The sequence below is a fragment of the Salvelinus fontinalis genome, chromosome 32 (assembly GCF_029448725.1).
Source record: "Salvelinus fontinalis isolate EN_2023a chromosome 32, ASM2944872v1, whole genome shotgun sequence".
Taxonomy (NCBI): Eukaryota; Metazoa; Chordata; class Actinopteri; order Salmoniformes; family Salmonidae; genus Salvelinus; species Salvelinus fontinalis.
Window position 1 is genome coordinate 2,167,990 of NC_074696.1, and position 18,390 is coordinate 2,186,379.

The 18,390-nt window shown below is 41.8% G+C and overlaps 1 protein-coding gene across 1 annotated transcript; it reads right to left on the reverse strand.

Annotated features, from left to right (window-relative positions):
* Window positions 1-91: 91 nt before the first annotated feature.
* klhl38a (kelch-like family member 38a) lies at window positions 92-7,025 on the reverse strand. Its single transcript, XM_055893208.1, has 6 exons — window positions 6,552-7,025; window positions 6,116-6,316; window positions 5,496-6,002; window positions 5,041-5,304; window positions 1,290-1,395; window positions 92-901 (listed from the first exon to the last, which is right to left on the reverse strand). Exons 1-6 carry the CDS (start codon window positions 7,023-7,025, stop codon window positions 612-614), a joined length of 1,842 nt encoding a protein of 613 aa, XP_055749183.1. The 3' UTR covers window positions 92-611.
* Window positions 7,026-18,390: the final 11,365 nt, after the last annotated feature.

Sequence of the window (18,390 nt, forward strand, 5' to 3'; positions counted from 1 at the left end):
GTGTGGAGACTGAGAAATCTGTCAGTGGAGCCGCCCTCCCTCCCTCCCTCCCTCCCTCCCTCCCTCCCTCCCTCCCTCCCTGGGGCCAATGTGACACCTCTGCCTGCCAGCTGAGGTTTTTTGATTTACAACGCTACAGATGCTAGCATCAAGACCATGTCTGAGGCGTATGTTGACGTCCTGTCTGAGGCGTATGTTGACGTCCTGTGACTGTGTGAGAGAAGAGACCAACGTCTGTCTGTTCAGATGGTTTCCGATCCCATCCCAGCTGTGGTGTCCAATTATAACTACTGTGAAGGAGTAACATGACAGATAGCTAGGTTAGGAGCCTGCTAGGCTACTTTAGGAGCCCGCTATGCTAGGAGCCTGCTACGCTAGGTTAGGTTAGGAGCCCGCTAGGCTAGGAGTCCAAGGAGTTTTGGGGATGTTGTGGGTCACTCATCAGAGAGATCATATACAGTTTGTGGACCAGCTCAAATGTGACAACGGAGTGGAGAACATCGCATCTGCAAATGGAGGACAGGGAGGCAGCTGTAGAAGTCAGTCCTACTGTTCACCCTACTGTTCGACTCCAGACGACCAGCTGATGATGATAAGATGCTGTGGGTCACTCAGGGTGGGTTGGGTCTGTTGGAGACACAGACCAGAGGCAGGGAGCCGTGGTCAAACAGTTTGTACGGCAGCGTCCCCTTGGAGGTCCACACGTCCGTCTTGGGGTCGTAACACTCGAAGCAGTCCGAGTCCTCGATGGTGTCGTGCCCGTTCAGGAAGCGCCCGCCCGTCACGTACAGCTTGTTGTTGATGACCGTGGCGCTGTGGTGCATTCGCCTCTCCTTCAGGTTCTCACACTTTACAAACTTGTTGGCTTTGGTGTCGTAGGCGATCATCCGTCTAGTGTACCCTAAAAAAATGAAACATTTCCAATACACATGACTCTTATTAATTAAGGCCGCCGGCGTCCCGAATACCAGCCTATTCCCTATATAGTGCACTACTTTAGACCAGAGCCCTATGGAACCCTATTCCCTATATAGGGCACTACTTTAGACCAGAGCCCTATGGAACCCTATTCCCTATATAGTGCACTCCTTTAGACCAGAGCCCAGAGGGAACAGGGGACCATTGGGGACATAGCCTACCCACAGATTGTTCAGAATCACAACATCAAAGTAAATCGAGTTGAAAGGAGATGACTCCATTGAAGATGAAAAAAGAGAGACATGCTATCAACTCATGTGGACTGTAACAGCTGTGGATATTCTACATGATGCAAGCGGCAGTCTGTTCACCTCCAATGATGTAGATCTTATCTTCGATGACGGCAGCAGGTGCACAGACGTTCTTCACCGTCCGGGTTTCCAATCTGGACCACAGGTTCCTGGAGATGTGGTACACCTGAGAGACAGAGATACCAGAGAGAGTTTCAGTCAGTCAGTCAATGACAAGGGCCGCCAGAATACGTGTGGTGAGGCCACACCACTTTTGATTTAGTTTAATAAGGGGGAAAGTGCTGTTTTTAGACCAATTTGCCTCATGATTTGTCTCTTTGCGTATCTTGACCGATCAGATTCATGGACATCGCAGGTCTTGTGGGCCGGGCACAAAGCTCAAGGGTCAGTGCTATTGGGATGTCCCTATTCTAAACTCTAACATTAACCCATACCCTTAACCCTTACCTAACCTCTACCCTGACCCTTAACCCTTACCTAACCCCTACCCTGACCCTTAACACCTTACCTAACCCCTACCCTGACCCTTAACCCTGACCTAACCCCTACCCTGACCCTTAACCCTTACCTAACCCCTACCCTGACCCTTAACCCTTACCTAACCCCTACCCTGACCCTGACCTAACCCCTACCCTGACCCTTAACCCTTACATTAACCATTTTAGAATGGGATAGGTTCTTCCAAAGGAAACTGGACAGCACGGACAAAAGTTCAAGGTCACCTTCCTCCAGTATTGATTTAGCGTGATAACACATCACTCCTGACAGACACAACCAAAAACGTACATAAATGTAGCAGCCTATAGACCAGTAAGCGCCAACTGGTCGATCTTCAAGGCATTCTTAGTCGATCACCAAATATTTCTGTAGAAAAAACCAACGAACCATAAAGGCTTTCGATCCTTTTATTTAAATCGTGTTGAGCTGTTGCCATTAGGTGAACTTGTTTCAAAAGTCCCACGTACCGGGCAAGCAAAGTGTTCCCATGAAACAAACTCTGCCTGCCCGGCGGACCGTCAAATCTGTGACTAAATCGAGTGCACCTACTGTGCTGCCCATCAGATAGCTCACATCACCATGGCTACAGCTTCCATGACACTGGCCACAGCCAAGTCGAATAGGCTACTAACCTACGTCAGATTTAATAACTTTTAAAACCATGAACACAATACTGTCAACGAATACAGCAAAGAGCTGCTGTTTTTATGAGTGAGTTCATGTTTAAGTTTATATTCAGCACTGTCACTGCTTTTATTCAACGCTATTACAAAACGCGCTTCTCCGTACTTCCGCGCAGGCTGCAGCTGCAATGAATGAGTAGCAAAGTATCGATAGCCCTGCGTTTTATTATTATTAGCAGCTCGTCGTGTCGATTTTAATATTAATGAATATTTAACTTTCTCTGGTCACAGGAGCAACATGAATTTGTTTATGAGGCAGATGCGGTGCGACTCGAGTTTCACCATCAGGTGGAAGACGGTGTCCCCTCTCTCTGATCAGTCTCACCGGAGGAAAGGAAGGAGAGACCAGGGACCCTGAGAGGGAAAAAAAATCGTTTTGAATTGTCATCCCACTCAGAATTCCAAGTCGGAAACTCGGGCATCTTTCTGGAGCTCCAGCTTTTCGACCTGAAGATCACTGACATACCATCAGTCCAGTACAAAAAAAAGCAAATTATTTCAATTCATGCTCCACAAGTGCTAAAACAGCTGATCTATTTTGTTATCAAAGCTCGAGTTTTGAAATATAATATGGTGTGAATAACAATATTGGCAGGCCAATCATATAGCCAATATGCTGTGATAATGTATTAGACCGACTGCCCAAACCTCATTCCTACTAAACGGTTTGTGTGAGGTTAATGTAAAATAAAAAACATCTGAGCAGTAGATCTCGGTTTGCTTTTTGACTGCTAAAGTGATCTTGACAAAGGTTGGTGACCACTGCTATAGACCTAAAACATTAGCTGTATTGCATGGCAAATATAAACAATGTCTGTCAGCTTCCTAGGCAACAGCCTGGACTCAGAGGTAGATGTAACATAGTAAATGTACTAACAACAGCAGCTTCCTAGTCAACAGCCTGGACTCAGAGGTAGATGTAACATAGTAAATGTACTAACAACAGCAGCTTCATAGTCAACAGCCTGGACTGAGAGGTAGATGTAACATAGTAAATGTAAATCTCAGACACTCCAATTAGTATGATATGTTACGTTTCGTATGGTATGTTTTAATTTCTGGATGTCCATCATCCATTTCGAATGATATGTGACGAATTGCATTTTGTACAATATGTTACGAATTTGCAAATGGTATTATATGTAGCAAATCCAATTGGTTGTGGTCAACGTAAGCTAGGTGGCTAATGTTAGCTAGGGGTTAAGGTTAGCTAGGTGGCTAACGTTAGCTAGATGGCTAACGTAAGCTAGGGGTTAAGGTTAGCTAGGTGGCTAACGTAAGCTAAGGGTTAAGGTTAGTTAGGTGGCTAACGTTAGCTAGATGGCTAACGTAAGCTAGGGGTTAAGGGTAGCTAGGTGGCTAACGTAAGCTAGGGGTTAAGGTTAGCTAGGTGGCTAACGTAAGCTAGGGGTTAAGGTTAGCTAGGTGGCTAACGTAAGCTAGGGGTTAAGGTTAGCTAGGTGGCTAACGTTAGCTAGATGGCTAACGTAAGCTAGGGGTTAAGGTTAGCGGAAGGGTTAGCGAACATGCAAAGTAGCTAAAAAGTAGTAAGTAGTTGTTGATTAGCTAATGTACTCCGTGATGAGATTCGAACACGCAACCTTTGGGTTAGGGTTATATGCCCACCCATTCACCCCGACCATCCACCCTTATTTTGCCTTATTATGTAATGTTCTGTCTTGTGTAACCATACCAAACGTAACATATACTAATTTTAGTGTCCCGGTTGTACTTTACTATGTTACGTTGAGTTCATGAGACAAGCTTTCGTGTAGCCTGCTATGCGCCCTGCCCCTCTGGCCAGTGTAAACGAAGCGGTAACGTTGTGTATTTATAGCCCATTTGTTTGTGAGAAAAATGTGAACGGGATCAAATTTGGTAAATATTCAAACTTGGGCTGACGAGACTACCTATACTTTTACAATCCTAAATGATTGGAACTGGAATGAATGAATTAACACAATAGCTGACAGACTGTTAGTTAATGTGTAATTATGCCCACAGTTGCATAGGGCAGGACTACACGATGAAAAGCTGCATAAAACAAGCCCTGTGGGTTTTATGGTCCAATCATGTTGCTTTCTCTGTGTATTTAGGGTTTTCATCCTTAGCCCATATTAAATCTTTTTTACAAAACGGATAAGTCACGTCATACCGTATAGGGTCCAGAGTTTTACCTGGTTAGGTTACCAGATCAGGAAAAACTACGGGCCCCATAATTATTTTGTTCTTCGCCTCACCACTCTCTCCACCTCTGGTCAATGATATCAAAAATTAAGATCCTTAACAATCTGTCAGGCTGTTAGTGTAACAGTATAACTTTAGTCCGTCCCCTCGTCCCGACCCGGGCGCGAACCAGAGACCTTCTGCACACATCAACAACGGTCGCCCACGAAGCATCGTTACCCATCGCTCCACAAAAGCCGCGGCCCTTGCAGAGCAAGGGGAACCACTACTTCAAGGTTTCAGAGCAAGTGACGTAACCGACTGAAAGGCTGCTAGCGCGCACCGCCGCTAACTAGCTAGCCATTTCACATCCGTTACATTAGCATACACGCTAAAGGAATTGCCTCCTCCCTTCTTTGTTACAACTGTTTCTGTTCTGGATGGATTGGTTGGTTGATGGTTACCTGTATCTCCCTGACAGGGTTCTGCATGGCGTCCTCCCCTCCGAACACATAGACCCTCTGGTCGTTGGCGGCGACGGCGGGGTGCAGCACGGCGCTGGGGAGAGGAGCCATGGCCTCCCATTGGTTAAACATACTGTTGTACCTCTCCAGGGAGTTGGAGATCTGTTTGTCCACTCCGATCCCCCCCAGGACAAAGATGAAGTGGAGATGGGAGACACTCTGATGGGCGTAGCGCGGCTCCAACATGGGCTCGGCCGTCCTCCACTGGTTACAGAGACGGGTGGATTTCAATAAGGCAGCATTACATGGTATCAATAGCAGCTAAGGTCAAAATGTACCATTTTCATAAATTCACAATACAAAATAATTATCGATCAACACAATAAAATCTAATTTAAAAATACCTATTTTCTGGACAAACCGTCAGTGCTGTGGGTATGCTAGCCCCTTCATACCTGGTTGGTCTTGAGGGAGAGGGTGTAGACGGTGGCAGATACAGAGCTGTCTCCGGAGGCCATACTGAGGCTGAGCCCCCCCACCACATACAGGATGCTGTGGATACAGACGTAGGAGGCCTTGTAGAGTCGCAGGGGCAGCTTGGCCAGCCACTGCCAGCGCTGAGTCCTCTCGTCATAGAGCAGGGCTTCCCGGGATGTCTGCTCGTTATTCTTGCGCCCGCCGACCACAACGAGCGTCTCTCGGCAGGTGTAGCGGCGCGGTGTGGTCCAGAGGGGCTTCAGCTCACGACCGCACTTGGCACTGACCGAGAGCATGAGGCGACGGACGGACTCTATGATCTCAGTGCAGAGCGTGGAGGACTGCACTAGCGGGTCGTTGGCGATGAACTGGAACAGGTAGGTGGGGTGGATGTAGCGCAGACGCACCTTCCTGAAGAGGTCGGAGATGGCGCCGCGTCGGGAGAACGGGTCGTGGTGGATCCACGCCAGGAGGGTCTCAAACACCTGCGAAATGGGACTTTTAGTACTAATCTCCCGTGTTAAAAACAATCTTATTTTTATCTAATCTTATTTTTATCATGTCTCTTCTTTACTCATCTCTTCTCATCTCATATCACCTGCTCCTCCTCGGCACAGAGTCGATCATCCTCCAGGTAACACATGAGCTCCGGTAAGGAGAGCTCACAGAAGTCCTCGGAGGCAGCTACGTCTGAGAAGCTCCTCACGGCCATCTCCTTAGCCTTCTCCTTCAGACTGTCACAGTGGAGGATCTCTGACAACCTGATCATACTGAGACAGTTGTCTGGGCTCAGCTGCTCCTGAAATATATTATAATTTAACGAAGACCGTGTGTGTGCACATTATTATTATTTAGTATTTTATTTATTTATGCAGGAAAGTCCAATTGAGATAAACGTCTATTTTGCAAGGGAAGCCTGATTCACAAACACAATCAGGAGTTAGTGGCACAATCACATCAATCAATACTGCAGTTTCAAAATCAATCTGACAGTCCCAGAGTTGGCAAAAAAGCTGATTTCCATCTGTAGTCACCTGAAGGAAGGTGGAGCAGGCCTCAAACAGCCGCCCATAGTACAGCATAGAGGCTGCCTGCATTAGAGGCAGCACTATGTCCATGCTGATGGTGATGGCTCCTGTATACACATAGTCCACTATGCCACTGAGCACGTCAGGGGAGATGCCCTTCAGATCCACCCGACCCTGGCTGCTCTCCACAAAGTTACTGCAGAACATGGCCCTGAAGAATAGACATGACAAGTTACTGCAGAACATGGCCCTGAAGAATAGACATGACAAGTTACTGCAGAACATGGCCCTGAAGAATAGACATGACAAGTTACTGCAGAACATGGCCCTGAAGAATAGACATGACAAGTTACTGCAGAACATGGCCCTGAAGAATAGACATGACAAGTTACTGCAGAACATGGCCCTGAGGAATAGACATGACAAGTTACTGCAGAACATGGCCCTGAAGAATAGACATGACAAGTTACTGCAGAACATGGCCCTGAAGAATAGACATGACAAGTTACTGCAGAACATAGCCCTGAGGAATAGACATGACAAGTTACTGCAGAACATGGCCCTGAAGAATAGACATGACAAGTTACTGCAGAACATGGCCCTGAAGAATAGACATGACAAGTTACTGCAGAACATGGCCCTGAGGAATAGACATGACAAGTTACTGCAGAACATGGCCCTGAGGAATAGACATGACAAGTTACTGCAGAACATGGCCCTGAAGAATAGACATGACAAGTTACTGCAGAACATGGCCCTGAAGAATAGACATGACAAGTTACTGCAGAACATGGTCCTGAGGAATAGACATGACAAGTTACTGCAGAACATGGCCCTGAAGAATAGACATGACAAGTTACTGCAGAACATGGCCCTGAAGAATAGACATGACAAGTTACTGCAGAACATGGCCCTGAAGAATAGACATGACAAGTTACTGCAGAACATGGCCCTGAAGAATAGACATGACAAGATACTGCAGAACATGGCCCTGAAGAATAGACATGACAAGTTACTGCAGAACATGGCCCTGAAGAATAGACATGACAAGTTACTGCAGAACATGGCCCTGAGGAATAGACATGACAAGTTACTGCAGAACATGGCCCTGAGGAATAGACATGACAAGTTACTGCAGAACATGGCCCTGAAAAATAGACATGACAAGTTACTGCAGAACATGGCCCTGAAGAATAGACATGACAAGTTACTGCAGAACATGGCCCTAAAGAATAGACATGACAAGTTACTGCAGAACATGGCCCTGAGGAATAGACATGACAAGTTACTGCAGAACATGGCCCTGAAGAATAGACATGACAAGTTACTGCAGAACATGGCCCTGAGGAATAGACATGACAAGTTACTGCAGAACATGGCCCTGAAGAATAGACATGACAAGTTACTGCAGAACATGGCCCTGAAGAATAGACATGACAAGTTACTGCAGAACATGGCCCTGAGGAATAGACATGACAAGTTACTGCAGAACATGGCCCTGAGGAATAGACATGACAAGTTACTGCAGAACATGGCCCTGAGGAATAGACATGACAAGTTACTGCAGAACATGGCCCTGAGGAATAGACATGACAAGTTACTGCAGAACATGGCCCTGAAGAATAGACATGACAAGATACTGCAGAACATGGCCCTGAAGAATAGACATGACAAGTTACTGCAGAACATGGCCCTGAAGAATAGACATGACAAGTTACTGCAGAACATGGCCCTGAGGAATAGACATGACAAGTTACTGCAGAACATGGCCCTGAGGAATAGACATGACAAGTTACTGCAGAACATGGCCCTGAGGAATAGACATGACAAGTTTACTGCAGAACATGGCCCTGAAGAATAGACATGACAAGTTACTGCAGAACATGGCCCTGAGGAATAGACATGACAAGTTACTGCAGAACATGGCCCTGAAAAATAGACATGACAAGTTACTGCAGAACATGGCCCTGAAGAATAGACATGACAAGTTACTGCAGAACATGGCCCTAAAGAATAGACATGACAAGTTACTGCAGAACATGGCCCTGAGGAATAGACATGACAAGTTACTGCAGAACATGGCCCTGAAGAATAGACATGACAAGTTACTGCAGAACATGGCCCTGAGGAATAGACATGACAAGTTACTGCAGAACATGGCCCTGAAGAATAGACATGACAAGTTACTGCAGAACATGGCCCTGAAGAATAGACATGACAAGTTACTGCAGAACATGGCCCTGAGGAATAGACATGACAAGTTACTGCAGAACATGGCCCTGAGGAATAGACATGACAAGTTACTGCAGAACATGGCCCTGAAGAATAGACATGACAAGTTACTGCAGAACATGGCCCTGAAGAATAGACATGACAAGTTACTGCAGAACATGGCCCTGAGGAATAGACATGACAAGTTACTGCAGAACATGGCCCTGAAGAATAGACATGACAAGTTACTGCAGAACATGGCCCTGAAGAATAGACATGACAAGTTACTGCAGAACATGGCCCTGAGGAATAGACATGACAAGTTACTGCAGAACATGGCCCTGAAGAATAGACATGACAAGTTACTGCAGAACATGGCCCTGAAGAATAGACATGACAAGTTACTGCAGAACATGGCCCTAAAGAATAGACATGACAAGTTACTGCAGAACATGGCCCTGAAGAATAGACATGACAAGTTACTGCAGAACATGGCCCTGAGGAATAGACATGACAAGTTACTGCAGAACATGGCCCTAAAGAATAGACATGACAAGTTACTGCAGAACATGGCCCTGAAGAATAGACATGACAAGTTACTGCAGAACATGGCCCTCAAGAATAGACATGACAAGTTACTGCAGAACATGGTCCTGAGGAATAGACATGACAAGTTACTGCAGAACATGGCCCTGAAGAATAGACATGACAAGTTACTGCAGAACATGGCCCTAAAGAATAGACATGACAATAATAACAATAATAATGTATCATCTATACATACTTTTCTTTTTTTAAAGATTTTTTTCTTTTTATAAAAAAATACGAAACAAAGCATTCACACACTCTACAAAAGACACAGAGGAACACAAACATCAACAACACAAACATCAACAACACACAGAGGAACACAAACATCAACAACACACACATCAACAACACAAACATCAACAACACACAGGAGGAACACAAACATCAACATCACACAGAGGAACACAAACATCAACAACACACAGAGGAACACAAACATCAACAACACAAACATCAACAACACACAGAGGAACACAAACATCAACAACACAAACATCAACAACACAAACATCAACAACACACAGGAGGAACACAAACATCAACATCAACAACACACAGAAGAACACAAACATCATCAACACACAGAGGAACACAAACATCAACAACACAAACATCAACAACACACAGGAGGAACACAAACATCAACATCAACAACACACAGAGGAACACAAACATCAACAACACACAGAGGAACACAAACATCAACAACACAAACATCAACAACACACAGAGGAACACAAACATCAACAACACACAGAGGAACACAAACATCAACAACACAAACATCAACATCACACAGGAGGAACACAAACATCAACAACACAAACATCAACAACACACAGAGGAACACAAACATCAACAACACAAACATCAACAACACAAACATCAACAACACAAACATCAACAAAACAAACATCAACAACACAAACATCAACAACACAAACATCAACATCACACAGGAGGAACACAAACATCAACAACACAAACATCAACAACACAAACATCAACAACACAAACATCAACAACACAAACATCAACAACACAAACATCAACAACACACAGAGGAACACAAACATCAACAACACAAACATCAACAACACACAGAGGCACACAAACATCAACAACACAAACATCAAAAACACACAGAGGAACGCAAACATCAACAACACACAGAGGAACATAAACATCAACAACACAAACATCAACAACACAAACATCAACAACACACAGGAGGAACACAAACATCAACATCAACAACACACAGAGGAACACAAACATCAACAACACACAGAGGAACACAAACATCAACAACACACAGAGGAACACAAACATCAACAACACAAACATCAACATCACACAGGAGGAACACAAACATCAACAACACAAACATCAACAACACAAACATCAACAACACACAGAGGAACACAAACATCAACAACACAAACATCAACAACACAAACATCAACAACACAAACAACAACACAAACATCAACATCACAAACATCAACAACACACAGGAGGAACACAAACATCAACATCAACAACACACAGAGGAACACAAACATCAACAACACACAGAGGAACACAAACATCAACAACACAAACATCAACAACACACAGGAGGAACACAAACATCAACATCAACAACACACAGAGGAACACAAACATCAACAACACACAGGAGGAACACAAACATCAACATCAACAACACACAGAGGAACACAAACATCAACAACACACAGAGGAACACAAACATCAACAACACACAGAGGAACACAAACATCAACAACACAAACATCAACAACACACAGAGGAACACAAACATCAACAACACAAACATCAACAACACAAACATCAACAACACAAACATCAACAACACAAACATCAACGACACAAACATCAACAACACAAACATCAACATCACACAGGAGGAACACAAACATCAACAACACAAACATCAACAACACACAGAGGAACACAAACATCAACAACACAAACATCAACAACACAAACATCAACAACACAAACATCAACAACACAAACATCAACATCACACAGGAGGAACACAAACATCAACAACACAAACATCAACAACACAAACATCAACAGCACAAACATCAACACCACAAACATCAACAACACAAACATCAACAACACACAGAGGAACACAAACATCAACAACACAAACATCAACAACACACAGAGGCACACAAACATCAACAACACAAACATCAACAACACAAACATCAAAAACACACAGAGGAACGCAAACATCAACAACACACAGAGGAACATAAACATCAACAACACAAACATCAACAACACAAACATCAACAACACACAGAAAGAACACAAACATCAACATCAACAACACACAGAGGAACACAAACATCAACAACACACAGAGGAACACAAACATCAACAACACAAACATCAACAACACACAGAGGAACACAAACATCAACAACACAAACATCAACAACACACAGAGGAACACAAACATCAACAACACAAACATCAACATCACACAGGAGGAACACAAACCTCAACAACACAAACATCAACAACACAAACATCAACACACAGAGGAACACAAACATCAACAACACAAACATCAACAACACAAACATCAACAACACAAACATCAACAACACAAACATCAACATCACACAGAAGGAACACAAACATCAACAACACAAACATCAACAACACAAACATCAACAACACAAACATCAACAACACAAACATCAACAACACACAGAGGCACACAAACATCAACAACACAAACATCAACAACACAAACATCAACAACACAAACATCAACAACACACAGAGGAACACAAACATCAACAACACAAACATCAACAACACAAACATCAAAAACACACAGAGGAACGCAAACATCAACAACACACAGAGGAACATAAACATCAACAACACAAACATCAACAACACAACATCAACAACACAAGACAACACACAGAGGAACACAAACATCAACAACACAAACATCAACAACACAAGCAAATGTTGTAGTGTTCCATATTGTTGTAGTGTTCCATATTGTTATAGTGTTCCATATTGTTATAGTGTTCCATATTGTTATAGTGTTCCATATTGTTATAGTGTTCCATATTGTTATAGTGTTCCAGATTGTTATAGTGTTCCAGATTGTTATAGTGTTCCATATTGTTATAGTGTTCCATATTGTTATAGTGTTCCATATTGTTGTAGTGTTCCATATTGTTGTAGTGTTCCATATTGTTATAGTGTTCCATATTGTTGTAGTGTTCCATATTGTTGTAGTGTTCCATATTGTTGTAGTGTTCCATATTGTTGTAGTGTTCCATATTGTTGTAGTGTTCCATATTGTTGTAGTGTTCCATATTGTTGTAGTGTTCCATATTGTTGTAGTGTTACATATTTTTATAGTGTTACATATTTTTATAGTGTTCCATATTGTTGTAGTGTTCCATATTGTTGTAGTGTTCCATATTGTTGTAGTGTTAGTGTTCCATATTGTTATAGTGTTCCATATTGTTATAGTGTTCCATATTGTTATAGTGTTCCATTAGTGTTGTAGTGTTCCATAATGTATAGTGTTCCATATTGTTGTAGTGTTCCATATTGTTGTAGTGTTCCATATTGTTATAGTGTTCCATACTAGCAGTATATTGTTTAGTGTTCCATATTGTTATAGTGTTCCATATTGTTGTGTTCCATATTGTTATAGTGTTCCAGATTGTTATAGTGTTCCAGATTGTTATAGTGTTCCATATTGTTATAGTGTTCCATATTGTTATAGTGTTCCATATTGTTGTAGTGTTCCATATTGTTATAGTGTTCCATATTGTTGTAGTGTTCCATATTGTTATAGTGTTCCATATTGTTGTAGTGTTCCATATTGTTGTAGTGTTCCATATTGTTGTAGTGTTCCATATTGTTATAGTGTTCCATATTGTTGTAGTGTTCCATATTGTTATAGTGTTCCATATTGTTATAGTGTTCCATATTGTTGTAGTGTTCCATATTGTTGTAGTGTTCCATATTGTTGTAGTGTTCCATATTGTTGTAGTGTTCCATAATGTTGTAGTGTTACATATTGTTGTAGTGTTCCATATTGTTGTAGTGTTCCATATTGTTGTAGTGTTCCATATTGTTGTAGTGTTCCATATTGTTGTAGTGTTCCATATTGTTATAGTGTTCCATATTGTTGTAGTGTTCCATATTGTTGTAGTGTTCCATATTGTTGTAGTGTTCCATATTGTTGTAGTGTTCCATATTGTTGTAGTGTTCCATATTGTTGTAGTGTTCCATATTGTTGTAGTGTTCCATATTGTTGTAGTGTTCCATATTGTTGTAGTGTTCCATATTGTTATAGTGTTCCATATTGTTGTAGTGTTCCATATTGTTATAGTGTTCCATATTGTTGTAGTGTTCCATATTGTTATAGTGTTCCATATTGTTGTAGTGTTCCATATTGTTATAGTGTTCCAGATTATGTAGTGTTCTAAACTATGAAGTTGTTCATGTTCTTAGCTGTATCCTTTGAAAACAGACACATAAAAGATTCTGGGGATGAGCATGCACATCTTCAATATGTACCCATTGTTCCTCTTTAGTACATTTAACTATTTGTCTCAAGTTAATAGGGCTAGGCGTCCCGCTAGCGGGACAACTTCCGGTGAAACTGGAGGGCGTGCTATTCAAATAAATAATCATAAAAATTACGGATATTAAACATTTAGGTACATATGTGTCTTATATCAGTTGAAAGTTTAAATTCTTGTTAATCTAACTGCACTAACAGCGAATAGCGAAAACATATCATGCGATTGTTTGAGGCCGGCGCCCCACATCAAAATATTTTTCCACCGGCACAGGTTTCATAAATTCACAAATAGCGATTAAATATTCACTTAGTTTTTGAAAACCTTCCTCTGATTTGTCATCCAAAGGGTTCCAGCTATAACATGTAGTGTTGTTTTGTTAGATAAAATCCTTCTTTATATCCCAAAAGGTCTGTTTAGTTGGCGCCATCGATTTGAGTATTCCACTCGTTCAACTTGCAGAGAAAGGAATCCGAAAATCTACCCCTAAACTTTGTTTCAACAAGTCAAAATACATTTCTATTTACTCCTCAGATTCCCTAAAATGTAATCAAATGATAATATTTTTAACAGAAAGAAGTATGTTCAATAGGATACCGATTTTAGCAGGTGCGTCCTGTCTTCATGCGCAAACGAATTTCCAAGACTGTGTCCCTGTACTAAAACTGATATTTCTCATTCGTTTTTGAAGTTACAAGCCTGAAACATTGAACATAGACTGCTGACACCCTGTGGAAGCCATAGGAATTGCATCCATGCTGATTTTCAATATGACCTTATACTTGCCATTCTAAGAGGATGGTCTCTCAAAAAAAATTCTGGGTGATTATTCTCCTACCATATCTATTGTGTTATATTCTCCTACATTATTTTAATATTTCTACAAACTTCAACGTGCTTTCTATCCAATGCTACCAATTATATGCATATCCTGGCTTTAGGGCCTGAGCAACAGGCAGTTTACTTTGGGCACGTCATTCAGGCGGAAATTGAGGGGGGAAAAGTGGCCTAGCGCTAAGTTAATTAAAGCCTTGGGTGGCAAGTTGATACAATTCCAAGTCTGGGAGGTTAAAACCACCCTCAGACTAAGGAAGATGTTCAACTCTTCATTATATTCTGAGTTCTATTTGCCCATATAAAGTCTATTATGGCAGAGTCGACTTTAACTGGGGGCAGTATTGAGTAGCTTGGATGAATAAGTAAACTGCCTGCTACTCAGTCCCAGAAGCTAGAATATGCATATTATTAGTAGATGTAGATAGAAAACACTCTGAAGTTTCGAAAACTGTTTGAATGATGTCTGTGAGTATAACAGAACTCATATGGCAGGCAAAAACCTGAGAAAAAATCCAACCAGGAAGTGGGAAATCTGAGGTTTGTAGGTTTAAGTCTTTGTCTATCCAATATACAGTGTCTATAGGGTCAAATTGCACTTCCTAAGGCTTCCGCTAGACGTCAACAGTCTTTAGAACCTTGTTTGATGCTTCTACTGTGAGAAATGAGGGAAGGAGAGTTCTTTGAGTCAGGTGTCTGGCATGAGCTGGCCACGCGCGCTCCCGTGAGAGCGACCTGCGTTCCATCGCATTTCTGAAGACGAAGGAATTCTCTGGTTGGAACATTATTGAAGATTTGTTAAAAACATCCTAAAGATTGATTCTATACATCGTTTGACATGTTTCTACAAACTGTAATGGAATTTTTTGACTTTTCGTCTGACCTGTGTGTCATCATTTTGGATTTTGGAACTAAACGCACAAACAAAAAGGAGGTATTTGGACATAAATTATGAACGTTATCGAACAAAACAAACATTTATTGTGGAACTGGGATTCCTGGGAGTGCATTCTGATGAAGATCATCAAAAATAAGGGAATATTTATAATACTATTTCTGACTAATGCTAACCATGTGTATGTGACCAGTAACATCTGCTAACCATGTGTATGTGACCATTAACATCTGCTAACCATGTGACCATTAACATCTGCTAACCATGTGTATGTGACCAATAACATCTGCTAACCATGTGTATGTGACCAATAACATCTGCTAACCATGTGTATGTGACCAGTAACATCTGCTAACCATGTGTATGTGACCAGTAACATCTGCTAACCACGTGTATGTGACCATTAACATCTGCTAACCATGTGTATGTGACCATTAACATCTGCTAACCATGTGACCAATAACATCTGCTAACCATGTGTATGTGACCAATAACATCTGCTAACCATGTGTATGGGACCAATAACATCTGCTAACCATGTGACCATTAACATCTGCTAACCATGTGACCATTAACATCTGCTAACCATGTGTATGTGACCGTTAACATCTGCTAACCATGTGTATGTGACCATTAACATCTGCTAACCATGTGTATGGGACCAATAACATCTGCTAACCATGTGACCAATAACATCTGCTAACCATGTGACCAATAACATCTGCTAACCATGTGACCAATAACATCTGCTAACCATGTGACCAATAACATCTGCTAACCATGTGTATGTGACCAATAACATCTGCTAACCATGTGTATGTGACCAATAACATCTGCTAACCATGTGTATGTGACCAATAACATCTGCTAACCATGTGACCAATAACATCTGCTAACCATGTGCATGTGACCAATAACATCTGCTAACCATGTGTATGTGACCAATAACATCTGCTAACCATGTGTATGTGACCAATAACATCTGCTAACCATGTGTATGTGACCAATAACATCTGCTAACCATGTGTATGTGACCAATAACATCTGCTAACCATGTGACCAATAACATCTGCTAACCATGTGTATGTGACCAATAACATCTGCTAACCATGTGACCAATAACATCTGCTAACCATGTGTATGTGACCAATAACATCTGCTAACCATGTGACCAATAACATCTGCTAACCATGTGACCAATAACATCTGCTAACCATGTGACCAATAACATCTGCTAACCATGTGACCAATAACATCTGCTAACCATGTGACCAATAACATCTGCTAACCATGTGACCAATAACATCTGCTAACCATGTGACCAATAACATCTGCTAACCATGTGACCAATAACATCTGCTAACCATGTGTATGTGACCAATAACATCTGCTAACCATGTGACCAATAACATCTGCTAACCATGTGTATGGGACCATTAACATCTGCTAACCATGTGTATGTGACCAATAACATCTGCTAACCATGTGACCAATAACATCTGCTAACCATGTGACCAATAACATCTGCTAACCATGTGACCAATAACATCTGCTAACCATGTGACCAATAACATCTGCTAACCATGTGACCAATAACATCTGCTAACCATGTGACCAATAACATCTGCTAACCATGTGACCAATAACATCTGCTAACCACGTGACCAATAACATCTGCTAACCACGTGACCAATAACATCTGCTAACCATGTGACCAATAACATCTGCTAACCATGTGTATGTGACCAATAACATCTGCTAACCATGTGACCAATAACATCTGCTAACCATGTGACCAATAACATCTGCTAACCATGTGACCAATAACATCTGCTAACCATGTGACCATTAACATCTGCTAACCATGTGACCATTAACATCTGCTAACCATGTGACCAATAACATCTGCTAAATATGTGTATGTGACCAATAACATCTGCTAACCATGTGACCAATAACATCTGCTAACCATGTGACCAATAACATCTGCTAACCATGTGACCAATAACATCTGCTAACCATGTGTATGTGACCATTAACATCTGCTAACCATGTGTATGTGACCATTAACATCTGCTAACCATGTGTATGTGACCATTAACATCTGCTAACCATGTGTATGTGCCCATTAACATCTGCTAACCATGTGTATGTGACCAATAACATCTGCTAACCATGTGTATGTGACCAATAACATCTGGTAACCATGTGTATGTGACCAATAACATCTGCTAACCATGTGACCAATAACATCTGATAACCATGTGACCAATAACATCTGCTAACCATGTGTATGTGACCATTAACATCTGCTAACCATGTGTATGTGACCATTAACATCTGCTAACCATGTGTATGTGACCATTAACATCTGCTAACCATGTGTATGTGACCAATAACATCTGCTAACCATGTGTATGTGACCAGTAACATCTGCTAACCATGTGTATGTGACCAATAACATCTGCTAACCATGTGTATGTGACCAGTAACATCTGCTAACCATGTGTATGTGACCAATAACATCTGCTAACCATGTGTATGTGACCAATACAATTAGATTTAATTTGATTTGAGCAGAAGGTGGCAGCAGAGCCTCTCCAACCCAACTCCTCTTTAAATATTCAACGTCAAAAACATTTTAATGTAACAAAAACCCCACATTTAGTTGACAGTCTCTTTAGGTTGCTGGAGCCTATGCACA

Coding starts and splice junctions, on each gene's coding strand:
- klhl38a (XM_055893208.1), bottom strand. CDS start 7,025: ATGTTCTGCAGTAACTTGTCATGTCTATTCTTCAGGGCCATGTTCTGC. Junction 6,317..6,551: donor CCTGCTCCACCTTCCTTCAG/GTGACTACAGAT, acceptor AATATATTTCAG/GAGCAGCTGAGCCCAGACAA. Junction 1,396..5,040: donor ACCCTGTCAGGGAGATACAG/GTAACCATCAAC, acceptor TCTGTCTCTCAG/GTGTACCACATCTCCAGGAA.